General features: G+C 35.0%; 1 protein-coding gene across 8 annotated transcripts in view; it reads right to left on the bottom strand.

The window, feature by feature from the left end:
- The window catches only part of mcf2a (MCF.2 cell line derived transforming sequence a), a 62,329-nt gene that overhangs the window by 16,857 nt on the left and 28,272 nt on the right, over positions 1-17,200 (bottom strand). For all 8 annotated transcript variants that reach the window (XR_012389806.1, XR_012389805.1, XR_012389808.1 and 5 more), the window contains 10 exons: positions 16,945-17,064; positions 16,658-16,849; positions 13,895-14,086; positions 11,358-11,529; positions 9,817-9,899; positions 6,196-6,278; positions 6,050-6,116; positions 3,354-3,469; positions 294-363; positions 95-187 (listed from right to left, as the gene is read on the bottom strand). Coding sequence is in view for 4 of the 8 variants with exons in the window: in XM_005173226.6 (XP_005173283.2) it covers positions 95-187; positions 294-363; positions 3,354-3,469; positions 6,050-6,116; positions 6,196-6,278; positions 9,817-9,899; positions 11,358-11,529; positions 13,895-14,086; positions 16,658-16,849; positions 16,945-17,064 (1,188 nt within the window). In the remaining 4 variants the exon portion in view is untranslated. The remainder of the gene's footprint in view (positions 1-94; positions 188-293; positions 364-3,353; positions 3,470-6,049; positions 6,117-6,195; positions 6,279-9,816; positions 9,900-11,357; positions 11,530-13,894; positions 14,087-16,657; positions 16,850-16,944; positions 17,065-17,200) is intronic.

A 17,200-nucleotide genomic window follows, 5' to 3' on the forward strand; every position in this document is an offset into this window, starting at 1 on the left:
ACAGAACACGTTTTAGTTTTTTTGCTAAATGTATGTCAGTGTAAATGTCAGTGTAGAGCAGATGTTTTCAATCGATGGAGGTGGTTTTTAATACCTGGAAAAAAGGACAGTCTGAGAACTGCCTCCATAAGGACTCTGATCGAGGTTTGTTTTGACAGTAACATTCATACAAATGGAAATGGTCTTTCTGGAAATAGACAAGTTCTGTTAGGACATTTTTAAAACCAAAAAGGCATAAGCAATTTATTTACTGTGCTAAAATTAGGTTTATATGTTGATTCAAAGTTCCCCACCCGTTCCAGAAAGCATGCCCCTACTGCCTCTGGACTCTCCAGACAGCTCTCTAAATCCTGCAGGAAAACACTGGAGGACAGAGAACATGTTGGGGAAGCTGATTAAAACTCAACACCATATCATGTAATATGCTACTTTTAAATTTTTGTTTTATGTTTTTTATACATTTGTTTGTGTTTTTTCTTGTGTTAAAAGTCTGCATTTGTTTGCATTAACACAGTGAAACTGTATTATATTAAAAATATTATTGCAACCTTAAATATTAAATAAAATATGTTTTCAGCAGGCTTCATCGTGCTATACTTCAGTATTGCATGATCCTTTGGAAATCATCTAAAATGCAAATTGTTGCAGAACAAACATTTTTCATTTTTCAAATATATTTACAGTGGCGTTTCATAAATATGCATCCTTGTTGAATGAAGTATAAATTAAATTGTTCAATAAAAAAATACTAAAAATTAAAAGAATTCACTTCAAACTTCTGAAAGATACTACTTGTATTTGAAATATTGTTATTTAAAATACAAATATTATTTGATCAACATTTTTTACTTATTAGTCATAATCTTTGTAACTGCAAACATCTTTTTTATTTTTATTTTTTTGTTTTCAAACTTTCAATCAAACAAAAATAGACTTAGTGTACTTAATAACCTATTTTGCATAACAAATAACAAATGTATGCATACATAATGTATGAGTCAAAGATGAAAGGCATCTCATTTAACGACTTAACTAGGTTATTTAGACAAGTTAGGGTAATTAAGAAAATCACTGTGTAATGATGGTTTGTTCTGTGGACAATCATAAAAAAATGCTTAAGGGGGCTAATAATGTTGACCTTAAAATTATTGTAAAAAAAAATTATAAACTGCTTTTATTCTAGCTAAAATAAACCAAATAAGTCTTTCTCCAGAAGACATACATGTCATATATATATATATATATATATATATATATATATATATATATATATATATATATATATATATATATATATATATATATATATATATACACACACACACACATACACACACACATTTTTTATGTTACAGCCTTATTCCAAAATTGATTAAATTAATTTATTTTCTCAAAATTCCACACACAATACCCCATAATGACAAGATTTTTGAAATTGTTGCAAATTTATAAAAAAAAACTAAAAAAAAACTGAAAAAACACATGTACTGTACATAAGTAGTCACAGCCTCAATTCTTTGTTGATGCACCCTTGGTAGCAATTACAGCCTTAAGTCTGTTTGAATATAATGCCATAAGCTTAGCGCACCTTTTCCTTTTTGCAGTACTTCTCAAGCTCTACCAGGTTGGATGAGAAGCAACAGTGTACGGCCATTTTTAGATCTCTCCAGAGACTTAGGGATTTAGGTCTGGGCTCTGGCTGGGCCACTCAAGGACATTCACAGAGTTGTTGTGAAGCCACTCCATTGATATTTTGGCAGTGTGCTTTGGGTCATTGTCCTGCTGGAAGATGAACCGTCACCCCAATCTAAGGTCAAGAGCACTCTAAAGCAGGTTTTCATTCAGGATGTCTCTGTACAATGCTGCATTCATCTTTCCCTCTATCCTGACTAGTCTTCCAGTTCCTGCTGCTGAAAAACATCCCCACAGCATGATGTTGCCACCAGCATGATTTACTGTAGGAATGGCATTAGCCTGGTGATGAGCAGTGCCTGTTTTTTTTCCAAAACGTAATGCCTAGCATTCACTCCAGTTAAATTTTTGTCTCATCAGAGCAGAGAATTTTGTTTCTTATGGTCTGAGAGTCCCTTAGATGCCTTTTGGCAAATTCCAGGCGAGGTGTGGCTTCCGTCTGGCCACTCTACTATACAGACATGATTGGTGGATTGCTGCACAGATGGTTGTCTTTCTGTAAGGTTCTCCTCATGCTTGGTTTGTGCTTTGACATGCACTGTCAACCCTGGAACCTTATATAGACAGGTGTATGCCTTTCCAAACATGTCCAATCAACTGAATTGACCAAAGGTGAACTCCAATTAAGCTGCTGAAACATCTCAAGAATGATCAGTGGAAACAGAATGTATCTGAGCTCAATTTAGAGCTTCACGGGCAAAGGCTGTGAATACTTCTGTACATGTGATTTCTCAGGTTTTTTATTTTTGATAAATTTGCAACAATTTCAAAATCCTTATCCTTTTTTACGTTGTCATTATGGGGTATTGTGTGCAGAATTTTGAGGAAATACATGAATTTAATCCATTTTGGAATAAGGCTGTAACATCAAAAAAGTGAAGCACTATGAATAATTTCTGGATGCTCTGTATATTTATAAGGAAAATCATTTACTGGCATAATAAAAGATCAGAGTGTAGCCCAAAATACATATTAATTGTCATTATAAATCTATATATTTTGCCACTATCCTTCAAACCACTAGATTTTACCCATTTGTCAAAAAAAGTACTATACTACAAAATGTATAACATCCATTATGTGCTCCAATAAGCATGCATTCGATTACTCTGCACTACATGTGTAGTATACATTGCTTTAGTATGCACTACATTTCATATTTCTAATATCAAGCATGCATGAACAGACTAACAGCTATTCTGGTTCCTTTATTTCCCAGTCGCACCAGGCCAGTTTTAGTCTCAGCAGCAGATAAGACTGACTGACAGTCAATGAGAGGTCACGCAGCTGTCTATCAGCCTGACACTCTCCCTTCCAGCTGAGCTCTCATTGGCTTAATCAAATCCTTATTTGACCAACAGCCATTTAGCTGTAATTAAAGTGCTTTAATTGGCGTAACGGCTTCCTGCAGTCAACCAATTTGGCAATCTGCCTCACCCGGGGCTGAAGACCCAGCAGGCACGACAGGTTTCAGAGCCACTGACAAACACAGCTGCAAAAACCGATAAGTTTTATTTAAAAAGATGTTTCATGAAGGTGTCTTGAAGTCAGAACTGGATTTAGCTGCTTTATCTCAGAGCAAACAGAATCATTACTATGGTCTGAAGCTGCTGTTCATATTTCACTCCTGCTGTTCTAAAATTCTCTGTGTGTGGCCTTGCCTGCTGTGGAAGTTGTAGATATCAGGCAAGTTTCCGAACAGCACATCTCTCTTGTTGCGAAGACTTGTTGGCAGGAGCGGAGCAAGAGACGGATTGTCCATTTCAGCCCTGTAGCCCTGAGAATACAGATGAGACATTTTGAGAGAGAAAAAAAGGATTACGGTGATTTGAAGAAGACATCCAGGAAACAATAGCTTATTTACCAAAGGCATATTTAGTACAAGAATCATTTGATGATATTAAAAGATGTAAAAAAAAATCCAAAGCATCAATTCTATAAATGCAGTAATTGGCCGGATATAAATTAGAATGTATTTTTAATGTAAACAGCAACACTTTGTTTGTTTTAATTCTTCCAGCCCCTGTTCTGGACTTGCATACAAACTGCACTGCAATGATTTTAAACTATAGAACACTGAAGACTGACAGCAGACATATTAAAGTATACTGTACTTTAACAAATATTGACTTTAATAATTACATACTTACACAATTCAGTGATTTTGTTACCATTATAGAATACCTATTATGCCAGGGGGTTCCAAACTCAGTTCTAGAGGGCCAATGTCCTGCATAATTTAGCTTCAACTTCCTTCAACACACCTGCCTAGAAGTTTCTAGTATACCTAGAAAGAGCTTGATTAGCTGGTTCAGGTGTGTTTAATTGGGGTTAAAACTAAAATATGCAGGACACCGGCCCTCCAGGACTGAGTTTGGACACCCCTGTATTATGCAAATATTTTATTAAAGAAAAAACAATTAAACACAGTTGTGTGGCAACAGTGTCAATATAGCCAGCCTCTAATAAAAAAAAAAATCATTTTATTTTATATAATCACACTTCATAAAAATGCAGAAACACTTTAGTTGACATTCTTCCTTTCTATATGTCATCTGTGGGAGAAAGTTTCGTCCATCAGTGACGATCTCACTGAAGAACATGCGTTTGTAACTCTGCCCTCTGGCTGGGAGCACAATCTCATTTGAATTTAAAGTGACAGTCACCAAAACGGCACAATTTGGGTCAAAGCCTAAAAGGGGCAGTTTAAAAGAGTTAGAAAAAAATATTATGTGTGGTATTTTGAGTTGAAACTTTACATATATCCTCTACAGGGTTTAATCAAGTCAAATTTAAGACTATTTAAGACACTTTTAAGATAATTATGAATGTAATAGTAGACTAATACAGGGTTAAACACTAATGATTATTTCTTATTCGGTCGGTTGCCACAAAAAAAGTAATTATTTCCTAGCTACATATTGTAATGTGTCTATTTGTGGGCTTTTTGTTCAAATTTTTTGAGTAAATCATGTAAAGTGATATGTTGCTCTGTTATAAACATGTTATTGTTATTGATATGTTATTATCATGATAAATAGTGTATTTGTCATTAGTTTTCCTTCCCTGATTGAGGAATTCAATTTAGAAAAACAGCTGTAAAAGTGTCAAATAGCTATATATATAATATAATATTATATTATAAATTATATATTATATTTACATCTATCTATCTATCTATTTATCTATCTATCTATCTATCTATCTATCTATCTATCTATCTATCTATCTATCTATCTATCTATCTATCTATCTATATATATATATTTATATATATATATATATATATATATATATATATATATATATATATATATATATATATATATAAAGAAGTAATAACATGTGAATCTTAATTGTTATAGACAGATTTACAACATATGCTAGAATATTTATAAAAAAGTAAAATATCTAATATAGGCTACTTGCCATTGGTCGGGCCCCCCTAATTCCTCGGGGCCTTAAGCGTCTGCTTACCTCGCTTATTGGTTAAGTCCGGCCCTGTGTAAGAGTATAATTGTTGTTGATTTGGGGTTGTAAGCAGAGCGGTCTATGAACTCATTGCGAGTCTTGAAGCTGGCTTCTGCTAATGAAACTGCAAACTATCTTAAGTAAACTATTTATTTGTATCTCTGACTCCAGCTCTTCTTCATCTGACAGGCTGGTCATATTTGGGTTCAAAATGTAAAATATCTCTACAGTAGTCACAATAGTCACATTAGTAAACATTAGTTTAGTTAACATTAGTTAATAAACATGGGAAAATAACCATATTATAATTATGTGTTAAAGTTAATTTAAAAAATACAACTGAACTGTACCAGTGATTAACACCTTATTAAAAAAGATTATGACTGATGTGTTATTAGGCGTTGACTAATACGTTGATTACCTAAGATTATTAAATACTTTTGTAATTATTAAGTTAGCTTTATTTAATTAACTGATTAACTGTTAAAATGGAACCTACTGTACAAAGTTAACAAACAAAAGGTCAATGAATAGTCACAGAATATTAACCAGATTAACATGTGAAACTGCACAGTTTTGAAAAAAAAAAGTCCTATTAAGTCTTCAAGCATTTGCTGCCGACATGATACACAACCATATGAGCATCAGTGATTTCCATGTGCTTCTCCTGATGAGCATACTAGCTCAGCAAAATCACACAGCAAAAATTGCACCATGTACACTTGTGATAAAAAAAAAATCTGACATTGGTTTCAGAATTAGACTTTTTTTTAAATCAGAATTGACCTAATCAGCAATCATAAGCAGTGATGAAATATGAAGAACGAGGCATCAGTAATCAAGACCTCTGTGACTGCTGGAAAGAGAAGAATGAGGGTGATCTTACCAGCAGCACTGCCAGCAGCTCCTCCACATAGATCCTCTCAGTCTCGATCAGCTCCTTCATCACGTGTCTGCAGTCGCACACATTCACAGGCTCATCAGACACATGAGCGCTTCATCTGAACAGAGAGTGTCAGGCAGAAGACTCACCGTTTCAGCAGGTCACTGCTGTCTTCTCCATCTATACTGTAGGGGAGAGAGCTGGACCGCTGATAGTCGTGAATCACTTCTATCTAAAACACAATGCAGGATTTCATTTAAAAACAGCAAATCATTCGATCAATTCATACAAACTGTGCTTGTCATTTCTACATCATCCTTTTTGCATGAAAACCAAAGTATAGTATAGTATAGTATAGTATAGTATAGTATAAAATAGTATAAAATTGTATAGTATAAAATAGTATAGTATAGTATAGTATATTATAGTATAGTATAGTGTAGTGTAGTGCAGTGTAGTGCAGTGCAGTAAAGTTTAGTGTAGTGTAGTGTAGTGCAGTGCAGTTTAGTGCAGTACAGTGTAGTGTGGTGTAGTGCAGTGCAGTGTAGTGTAGTGCAGTAAAGTGTAGTGTAGTTTAGTGTAGTGTAGTGCAGTGCAGTAAACTGTAGTGTAGTGCAGTATAGTATAGTATAGTATAGTGTAGTGTAGTGTAGTGTAGTGCAGTACAGTGTAGTGCAGTATAGTATAGTATAGTGTAGTGTAGTATAGTGCAGTATAGTATAGTATAGTATAGTGTAGTGTAGTATAATGCAGTATAGTATAGTATAGTATAGTATAGTATAGTATAGTCTTATTAATCATATGTTATGGTAACACTTTAGGTCACTACTGATGCTATTAACTACTGGATGATTACCTGCCTATTATTATTAACTGTTCATTAGTAGTTATAAAGCATGATCTTAATTTGTAACCCTAATCTTAATTAAAACCTAAACCCAACTTCTTACTAACTATTAATAAACAACTATTAGTAGTGTTAGGTAATGGTTTGTTACTACCACTTAAAAAGTGTGTTACTTTTATTTTAATTCAGTTGAAATGAATGTTCACTGAGCATATATTACTTAAACTTTAATTTGAAAATAAATAAATGAAATATAAAATAAATACATTTTTTTAGGTTTTTGTCATAAAACATTTTATTGTTAAGTATAAAAGTTTAAATATGAAATAAAAAAAAAATAATATATATATATACTGTATATATATATATATATATATATATATATATATATATATATATATATACTGTGTATATATATATATATATATATATATACAGGTAGGCATAACAAAACCCCTCAAAACCAGGGGTGTTCAAACTTTTCTTTCTTATGAAGGGCCAAAAACCAAACTTGATTGAGGTTAGTTGGCCGAAGGTAATATAGTTGCCATGAGTAATTTCCTAATTTATTTAATAATATTTAAACAAAAAAAAACAAAGGCGAGGCAGTGGCGCAGTAGGTAGTGCTGTCGTCTCACAGCAAGAAGGTCGCTGGTTCGAACCTCGGCTCAGTTGGCGTTTCTGTGAGGAGTTTGCATGTTCTCCCTGCCTTCGTGTGGGTTTCCTCCGGGTGCTCCGGTTTCCCCCACAGTCCAAAGACATGTGGTACAGGTGAATTGGGTAGGCTAAATTGTCCGTAGTATATGAGTGTGTGTGTGATTGTGTGTGTATGTTTCCCAGAGATGGGTTGCAGCTGGAAGGCATCCGCTGCCTAAAAAACTTGCTGGATAAGTTGGCGGTTCATTCCGCAGTGGCGAACCCAGATTAATAAAGGGACTAAGCCGAGAAGAAAATGAATGAATGAAAGAATAAAAAAAAATGCTTTATAATAAATAATGAAGTACAATCTTTTACATTTTTATAATGAACGTATGACAGTAAAACAAAACAATCTCATTTACAGTATAACCGAATGGAGTTACACTAGTTTTGCCTTGATTTTCTTGCCGATGTCATAGTCCAGTGACAGTGTTTACATTTAATAAAATCCGATTCATTTAAAACATCTAATTAAAACATTTAATTTCAGTTAGCTTTTTTGTAGCTCAGCAATAAAACAAACAAATAAAAAAGGTGACCTTTTAAAATGATCAAATTAGAAATGATGATCTTTGATAAATGCCCAACCCATCATTCTCACTCTTATCTCAGTTAGGATGGTGGGCCAAATCAAAAGTTACAGTGGGCCAACTTTGGCCCGTGGGCCCTACTTTGGGCATCTCTCCTCAAAACAAACTTACTACTGAAAATTGAAAATTAAGTAACTGGATCTATTGCTAAAATCTACATCAGTAACTCAGGGATATACTATAACTAGTAATATACTTAACTTTTATCACTAGCAACATAATAGTAACACACTTTAAATTGAATCTTTTTGTATTGAAAATGGCATTCAATTTTTATTATTTATTTATTGTTTATTATTAGAACAGTTAAAAAATTATGTCTGTTGTTTGTTCAAATTACTTTTTTTAAATGAGCTGAAATAACACAATTAATGATTTTTTGGCGGGACAATTTAATTATTTTAAGTTTGATCCACCTAAATTTGTAAAACAAACAAATAAGTAGGCTTGATTCCTCCATGTTGTCCCAACATAAATCAAATCAAATCTGTGGAACCCAGCATTTTTTACAGTGAAGATCAGGTCAGAAAAAAATCACTATATTTCAATGAACATCAATAAAATGTTACGTTTTTGATATGTTAAAGATTCATTCATTGTGATCAATTTTATTTATGTTAAAAAATGCTAAATTAGTCTTAGCAGAGCAGGGTTCAATGTCACGTCTATCAGCATCATTTCCACCACATAAATTCCTTAAGATGTGACGTGATGTCTAAATGAAAAAAAACTTGTGATTTGATTTGTAAAAAGCTCACAAGTGAAAATGCATCTTTTAAAAATGCACAGGATCATAGTCACTTCCATATCAAAGAACAGGGGTCTCAAACGCCAAGCCCATAGGCCATTTACGGCCCCCCTCCTCCTTCCTCCGGCCTGCAACTGACGTCAGGAATACAACGACATTCAGCCCCCCAAAACATGTGTTTTTGAAATGCTATGTTATGCTGGTGGTGTAACAAATTGTAATTTTGCAAATATTCGATTCAAATGGTCTCGTTTAATAGAATTTTCCTCATTTGAGTATTGAGATTTCTATACAAACTACGTACATTTTACTGCTGGTTGAATTAAACATGTTAAAGTGAATGTGAGTAGATATTTACTTTTCTCCTCTTTGTTGTAGTTTTACACGAAAAAAAAGATACTAAGAAGAACAATTTTGCCAGTAAAGTCAGCCAAGTTACCCAATCTGTTTCTGTTGTTCTTACGCTATCTGTTAAACGTTTGGTAAAGCAACAATTGGTTGAGACAGAATAATAATAATTATTGTTATCATTGTTATGACTATTTTTATGTAAAAATGCTAATTTAAACAGCCACAGATATATGTCAGCAGTTGTGTGCAGCAAAAAAAATGCTGATTTGTTGATTTGTGACAGGTAATGCTTGAAATATTAACATTATGTCTGTTGTTCTAAGACGCACATCACATTTTTCTTGTGCTTAAATCTTCAAACGGCCCTATGAATTGCCAGTCACTGGATTGGCCCCCGGCCAATTTGAGTTTGAGACCCCTGTCATAGAAACCTCCACATAATACTTACTTGTTTTTTTACTTGCAGTAAATTATCAGTATTGTAAGAACTTTCATACTCTATATAAAAGTGTGATTGAAAAAGTTGTATTTTTACCTTCCTAGAATTTGGGCTTTTCCTTGATGTTCTTTTGCCTGGCAGTGGGAGGTCAAATGTGAACTTTAAACCCGAATTAAAATCTGTTTTAAAAACAAAAAGAAAAGTTAAATACTGTACAACCAAAAATGAACAAACATTGACAAGAAGCTGTTCTTCTCTTTATAATTGGCATTACTAAAATTAAACCAGTGATACAAACACTATGCACAATTTATATCACACAACACTAGATATACATCAACAAATCCTAGGATTTATAGCATGTTCTGACTTTTTACATCAATCAGAAGACACCACTGGATTACAACTACTATAAGTGAATAAATTCCTCTTTAAAGCCCCAGTTTCAGATTCAGATCCATCTTTACAGTGCGCTCCTGTCAGGTGATTCCTGATGCCTGTTATCCTGCTGCGCTGAAGATCATAGTCTGTCAGGTGAGCTCTGCGGGTTTCTATAACTTCATTCCTTGATCTTTAAGAGCTCTCTCAAAAATACTGAACACATGAGCTTCAGAAACTCACTCTCTCTCCCATTATTCCCTTTATATTCAACTAAATGGACGAGTTAGATAGGATATTCAGCAACATCAGCTGCCATTGTCACTGATGAAGCATACTTTACAGTTTAATGCTGATCACACAAAAAGATTAAGAAGGGACACCATTATCCAATCAGAAAAGCTGGCATTATAACACAAGAAAAAGCACTTTTTTAATTTACGTGAAGGCATTAATTTGACTAAAACTGTTAAATAGGGTATGCCAGATAATTAATGAAATTACCACCAAGCAACACCAAGAACTGGGAGAAACTGAAATTGTTCCCTAATTTTGAGCAGTTTTCAAAAATCATTCATTCATTCTTTTAACTTCAGATTAGTCTCTTATTTATCAGCGGTCGCCACAGCGGAATGAACCGGCAACTATTCCTGCATATGTTTTACACAGCAGATGCCCTTCCTGCTGCACTCCAGTACTGGGAAACATCTATACACACACAATCATGCACTATGGTCAATTTTGGTTACCCAATTCGCCTATAGCGCATGTCTTTGGACTGTGGAGGAAACCAACGCAAACACGTGGAGAATGTAAACTCCACACAGAAATGCCAACTGACCCAGCCGGGACTTGAACCAGTGACGGTGCTAACTACTGAGCCAGCGAGCCGCAGTTTTCAAATATCAGGTTATTAATTCTGTGCTTTATAATATATGCAACTCATTAAATAGGTTTAAACAACCTTGTCGGGGTAAATACAAATATGACTAAGCTTGAACCTCGAAAATAAAGAAAATGGTGTGCTTTCTAATTTTGATCTCCACATCAGATTTCTCACCATCTTCATGCTACAGAAGTGAAGCTTTGATCTGCATCTTGACAGCTTCTTTATAGTTACTATACATTTAGACTGTAGCAAAAGTGATGTGCGTAAGAGAAGTTTGGCGAAGAAGCATCAACTATTTATAAGACTGAGGTGAGCAAAATAGTGGGGATAATTGAATCTATAATTAAAATAGTCTTGTACTGGCACGTACCATGTTTAGGAGAGAAGAGGGGAGACTTTGAGCGTGGCGGGTTCTCCGGTCGAGGCGCAACCAGTTGGATTGGCCGGATGTGTTTGTCGGCCATTTTCTTCAGGCAGATCTGTCTGGATTGAATCAAAGCCTGCACGGAGCTGTACTTTTGAAACGTCTTCTCTATATGAGACTAAAACACAGCAAAGACACACAGAGAATAAAGAACAGAGAACTGCTTTGTTGGTTCAATTGTCTAAGTGTCAAAATTAAGAGATGTTGGGAAAGAATCGTGACTGTTGAAGGAAAAATAAAAGGATGGGAAAAAAACAGATAACTATGGCTCAGTTATACCATAGAAAGGTTTTGGGTAAAGCTCAAGAGTATTCTGTTAGATGATTCGGTCACACTTTACAATAAGGTTCATTAGTTAATGTTAATTAATGCATTTACTAACATGAACAAACAATGAACAATACATCTACTACTGTATTTGTTCATGCTAGTTAACGTTAGTTAATGAAAATACAGTAGTTCATTGTTAGTTCATGTTAACTCATGGTGCATTAACTAATGTTAACAAGCACAAACTTGGATGTTCATAATGCATTAGTAAATGTTCAATTATGATTAATAAATGCTGTACATGTGTTGTTCATGATTAGTTCATGTTAGTAAATGCATTAACTAATGAACCTTATTGTAAAGTGTTACCGATGATTCCCATCCTATGCACCCACAAGTTTTACCTTCTCCCTTCTGGGACTCGATAAAGAACTACTATTAGTAAAACAAATTTGTTCAAATGTTAATTTATCCCCTCAGCTGTATTGTTTTTAAATTTAGAGTGGATTTTTATTGTATAATAGGTTTGTGTATTATTAGTGATATGCTTGTATGCTGCAACCAAATTGCCTTCTGGAAATAATTAAAGACTAACTAACATACAGTATAGGCATTATGAACTGCACATTCTCTGTGTGTATTAAGCAGAGTGTATGCACATAGTGGACCTGTCTATAGGTGCGAATAAACAACTTAAAATATGCACTACTGATTTTAGACCATGTTTCAGTTGGTCAATGGTACAGTCTATTTCAGTTGCCTCAAAACAGATATACACAAACAATTTGCCTACATCAAGGTTATTATAGTTAACAAAAACCAACAAAAAACTAAAACTAGAATTAAAAAACATTTTCATTAACTGAAATAAAAATAAAAACAACTAACTGAAACTGGACGTGTACATACAAAACTAACTCAAACTAAAATTATAGCAAAAACGTCCTTCGTTTTTGTCTTGTAAATGTATTTAACACATAAGCCTACTGTAAGCCTTTTAGAAGTAAATCTATTTACTTCGCACTGCTAGGTGTTTAACCGTACAGCACATCAGAGTCTGTAATCCTAATGCCATTGGCCAGATAAAGCTTGTTCTCCTCCAGTCATCATTCCTGTTTGTACCGCGACAAAAACAATGAGTAAACATGACAGCAGCACGGTGACAACATTAAATATAACCCTGAGAAGACGCAGAAAAGTATTAATTTAATACATTTGTGTCCAATAATGGGTTTAATTTCCGTAATAATGATCCTGATCCCGAACGCTCTTTTTGACCAGATCTTCTAAATAAACCAGTTGAACTAGTTGACCAAATTAAACTGAATCATTTGAAACGATTTGCGTGTCCAGTAAGCACTTACCCACAAACTGCTTTTTAACTACTTGAACAACTGCAGTGTAAAAACTGCAGGGTTTAAATGAGAGGATCTGGCGAAACGTAAATTTATTTTATACCAGAAAATCATAATGAAGCTTAAATAAGTGAATCATGCTTCAGTTGAGTTGCAAAACGTAATTGTAAGAAACTTTTCAGATCATGGTGATGTTTTAACTGACTGAAATGATGATTTCTGACGACATATTTTTGATATGTTGAATCCAAACATGGGAGGGTTGTCACAAAAGATCCAGTTCACGTTAAAGATCCAAACTTCACATCACTACTGTGTATCTAAGATGCAGCCTTGTACACATACTGTATTGAGCGGTACTAGGGCTGCTATGTTGTGGGCTCTTGCATTTGAATTTGAGGATAGGTTAATCGTAGTGTACTTTTTTTTTTAGTTTTTATTATGCAATATTTATATTGATGAAAACAAATCAAAAACTAAAACTAACACTGAAACTAATAAAAACTAAGCAATTTCAAAATATAAAAACTAATAAAAACAAGTAAATCTACCTAATCTAAAACTGAATTTGAAAACAAAAAGTCCAAACGAAATAAAAACAAAAACTAATGACAACTCCAAAACTGTTATAACCTTGGCCTAAACACCTTATTTTCAGGCCTGCTGCCCATGGGTTCACATACTCTATGAGCACACGTGTGATTGCTGTTTTAACAAAGTGATGCAGGACACAAAAATTGTAACTGGCTGAAACATCACCCTCGTGTTGTGGTTGTGCCTGGATCTGCATTGAGATTAGTGTATAACAGTGCCCAATGTGCGGTTTGTGTGTAGTTTTTGCAGTCTGATGGTGTTCACCTGTAGATAAGGAGTGAGCACAGACTCATACTCAAGAAAGAGCACATCAGCACCAGCAGTGAGAAGCGGTGGTGCCGCCTCCTGGAACTTCTCAATATCTCGCAGAGCTGTCTGTGCACCCTCTTTACACTGGCATTTCTCTACCTGCTGATTAGCCAACAAATAAGCCCCATCATCACACCACCGCTGAGCCTGGAAAGCAAAAAAAACGTGAAGATACGTAAATAATGTAACACTGGAATAATGTCAATTTTCAATAATAACTTTTAAATTTTGGGTTCAAGTATTTATTTACTTTTTTATATTATACTTTTTAGAATTTCTGTAAGAGCAAAAAAGAGAGTACAGATAAAATGTTAGAGAAGATTTATATAAAACATTATTCTTTTTAAATTTCAATTCCGCAAAAAAATCGTGAAAAAGTAAAGAAACAGTTAGAAAAGAAACACCAAATTAGCATATTACAATGATTTCTGATTTGATAGTAGTTCTGATTACATAGTAGTATTAGTAATAGTAATTAATATTAGTAACGTTAATAGCCTTTTGGTCTCTCACTCGCGCGCACACACTCGGTATACCTTGCGCACATTCGCTCTCTCTCACGAGTACACTTGACCGCTCTTGCGTGCACCTGGTTTCTGTCTTGGGCACTCGGGCTCTCTTGTGTGCACACCTGGGGCCTCATGTATCAACGCTGCGTACGCACAAAAACTTTGCGTACGCCAGGTTTCACGCTCAGAATCGCTCACGTTTGGATTTACTAACAATGAACTGAACTTGGGAATGTGCGCAGCTTCACGGCAGCTTTCTGGCTGGCGTGCGCACATTTTTTGTGCGTGTCTGTTTTATTTCCATTGGCGACTCCTAGAGGCAGTTGTGTTAAATTCTTCTCTACAAAGTGTCTGATCCTTGCAATGGCGTCTGTATGAGACGGGTTCATATAGTAGGTATGTAAGATTTCCATACCATACAGTTGACCAGCTAAACATTAAAGCACAATTTGCAGCAGTCGCCTGTTTTCCCAATGTAATCTGAGCTATCGACTGCACGCACATTGCTATAAAGACACTATCTGAAGATGAATTTGCATGCGTGAATCAGAAACATTTCCATTCAATAAATTTGCAAATAAAATATGATGCTTATTGATATGAACTTATTGATGATTCCTACTTGTCTTTCTCGTGATAAATAGTTGGCAAAATCTGATATGTAGCGGGGGAAAAAACAAGAAAGAGTTCATCAGACGCTGGATTCGAGCCGAGCTCATGCTCGAACGTATCAATTCATGATCACATGCGTCTTACGAGTAGCGCCACTGAGACTGTTAAGCGTCCTGCAACATTTTACAGATATAAACCACACTTTTTCTTTTTTTTAATGCACTCAGTGCGATGTTCAGACCCAACTGTGTTGACCGCATCAGCTAAACTCTCCCACTCTATTTTTTTCTTTTGTTGTTAATTCCGGAGAACAAACTTGCAAATAACACCGCTTTTCTCCGGTCTACCTCCGAAAGCAGCACCTCCATTTCAGATTCTGTTCAAAGTTTCTCTTTTTGCTTGCTTTTGACATTGCTTTTTCGTTGGGTTTTTCCATTAGCATAGTCATTAGCATATTCATACGGGGGAGGAGGCAGGGAGGGGTTTTGTGCTCGTGCATGTTGCGCTCAGTTTCACGTTCATTCAGATGTACAAAAGAATATGCGTGAGATTCGGCGTACGCAGTGTTTCATACATCTGAAATTTTTTCTGCGTACGCACATTTACAGCTTTGTGCGTACGCAATGTTTTAGTAAGATTTCCACGCAAGTCTTCGTACATGAGGCCCCAGGTGTACAGGTTTTTGCTTTCGCTTGACTTTTGCCAAGGAGCTAGACTGCAGCCAAAATTAATTAACTTACCAAGTCACAGACACACGCATCATATTGTAACAGTAACTGAGCTACTATATTTAAAAAGTAATGCTTTACAGTATTAGTTACTGTCAAAATTGCTGTTATAGCAACGCATTACTAGTAACACGTTTTTGTCAGAATCACATTTTAGAGATGCTCATGTTTTGTATTTTAATCAATACAAATACTGATTTGTTACTTTGACTTATTTGAATGTTTGTCATTACAATAGATTTATACTGCCAAAATGTTAAAAACCAATCCATGAATGTAAACTAGCTGTTTTATTGTTGCATTTATTTTGCATGGCTTTATTTTTGTTTAGGAAAATATTGAATTGAGAACAGAAAAGCATTGTATTATGCAGCAGAAATTACAAAACTCAGAACTTTCACAAAGTTCCTCATTAAAGAGATCGTTCACCCAAAACTTAATTTACACACTATTTACAACAACAAATGCTATGGAAGCCAATGGTTACCGGTTTTCAGCTTTCTTCAAAATATCTCCTTTTTATTCAACAGAAGAAAGAAAGAACATCAAACAGGTTTGGAACAAGAAAATATGAGTAATTTTCAATGTTGAGTGAACTACCCCTTTAAAACGGCTGGAGTTTTGTCATTATACAGATGTTTTTAAATTCATCAAAATTAAATGTATTAAATTCATCAAATTTATGTGTCTATAAATGTTGATGACCAATGCACTGATGATCTCCAATGAATTACGCTTTAAAGCATTAAAATAGAAAACATTTCAATAGTAAAAAGATTTTATAATTCTATTGTTTTCAAATAATAAAGGTTTCAATAGTATTTTATTAAAGACACGTTGTAAGTGAACGAGTGAACGTGTAGTCTGACCTCTTCTAGACGATGCAATAAAGTCTGAGCTTGTGTCAGAGAGCTGCGTTTAGTGCTGAGGGCGGAGGTGAGGGTGTCACACTGATGTCTGAGTTCATTACAGCGCTGGATGATCAGAGCCATGGCATAGTGGTGTCCAGCAGCCAGCTGATGCCCGTGCAGGATGAGAACCTGAGCTCGACTCATCTCCTCCTGAAAAACACACGCTGCTGTCAGAGGCATCTGCTTACTGTATATTCTGTATAACTGCACCATGCAGCATGAAAAGAGAGGGGTAATGCATCTACCTGCGCACGTTTGTCCAGCCCATCCAGCTCTCTGACTGACTGCTCTGTTTGGTTCAGGGATTCTCCTATGATGCTGATCTTCCTTTCCTGTGCTCTTAATTTCTCTAAAGAGCACTCCATCTGAGGCAGAGAGAATGTTGGGAAAGCTGCACTTAATGAAATAAGCTAATGCAACACTGTTTATATTTGTGCATCCTGTAAATAGCCTTTTTTTACAATAGAAATAGGAAAGTAGAGCATTCATGGATTTGTAACT

Source organism: Danio rerio, chromosome 14, assembly GCF_049306965.1.
Source record: "Danio rerio strain Tuebingen ecotype United States chromosome 14, GRCz12tu, whole genome shotgun sequence".
Classification (NCBI taxonomy): domain Eukaryota; kingdom Metazoa; phylum Chordata; class Actinopteri; order Cypriniformes; family Danionidae; genus Danio; species Danio rerio.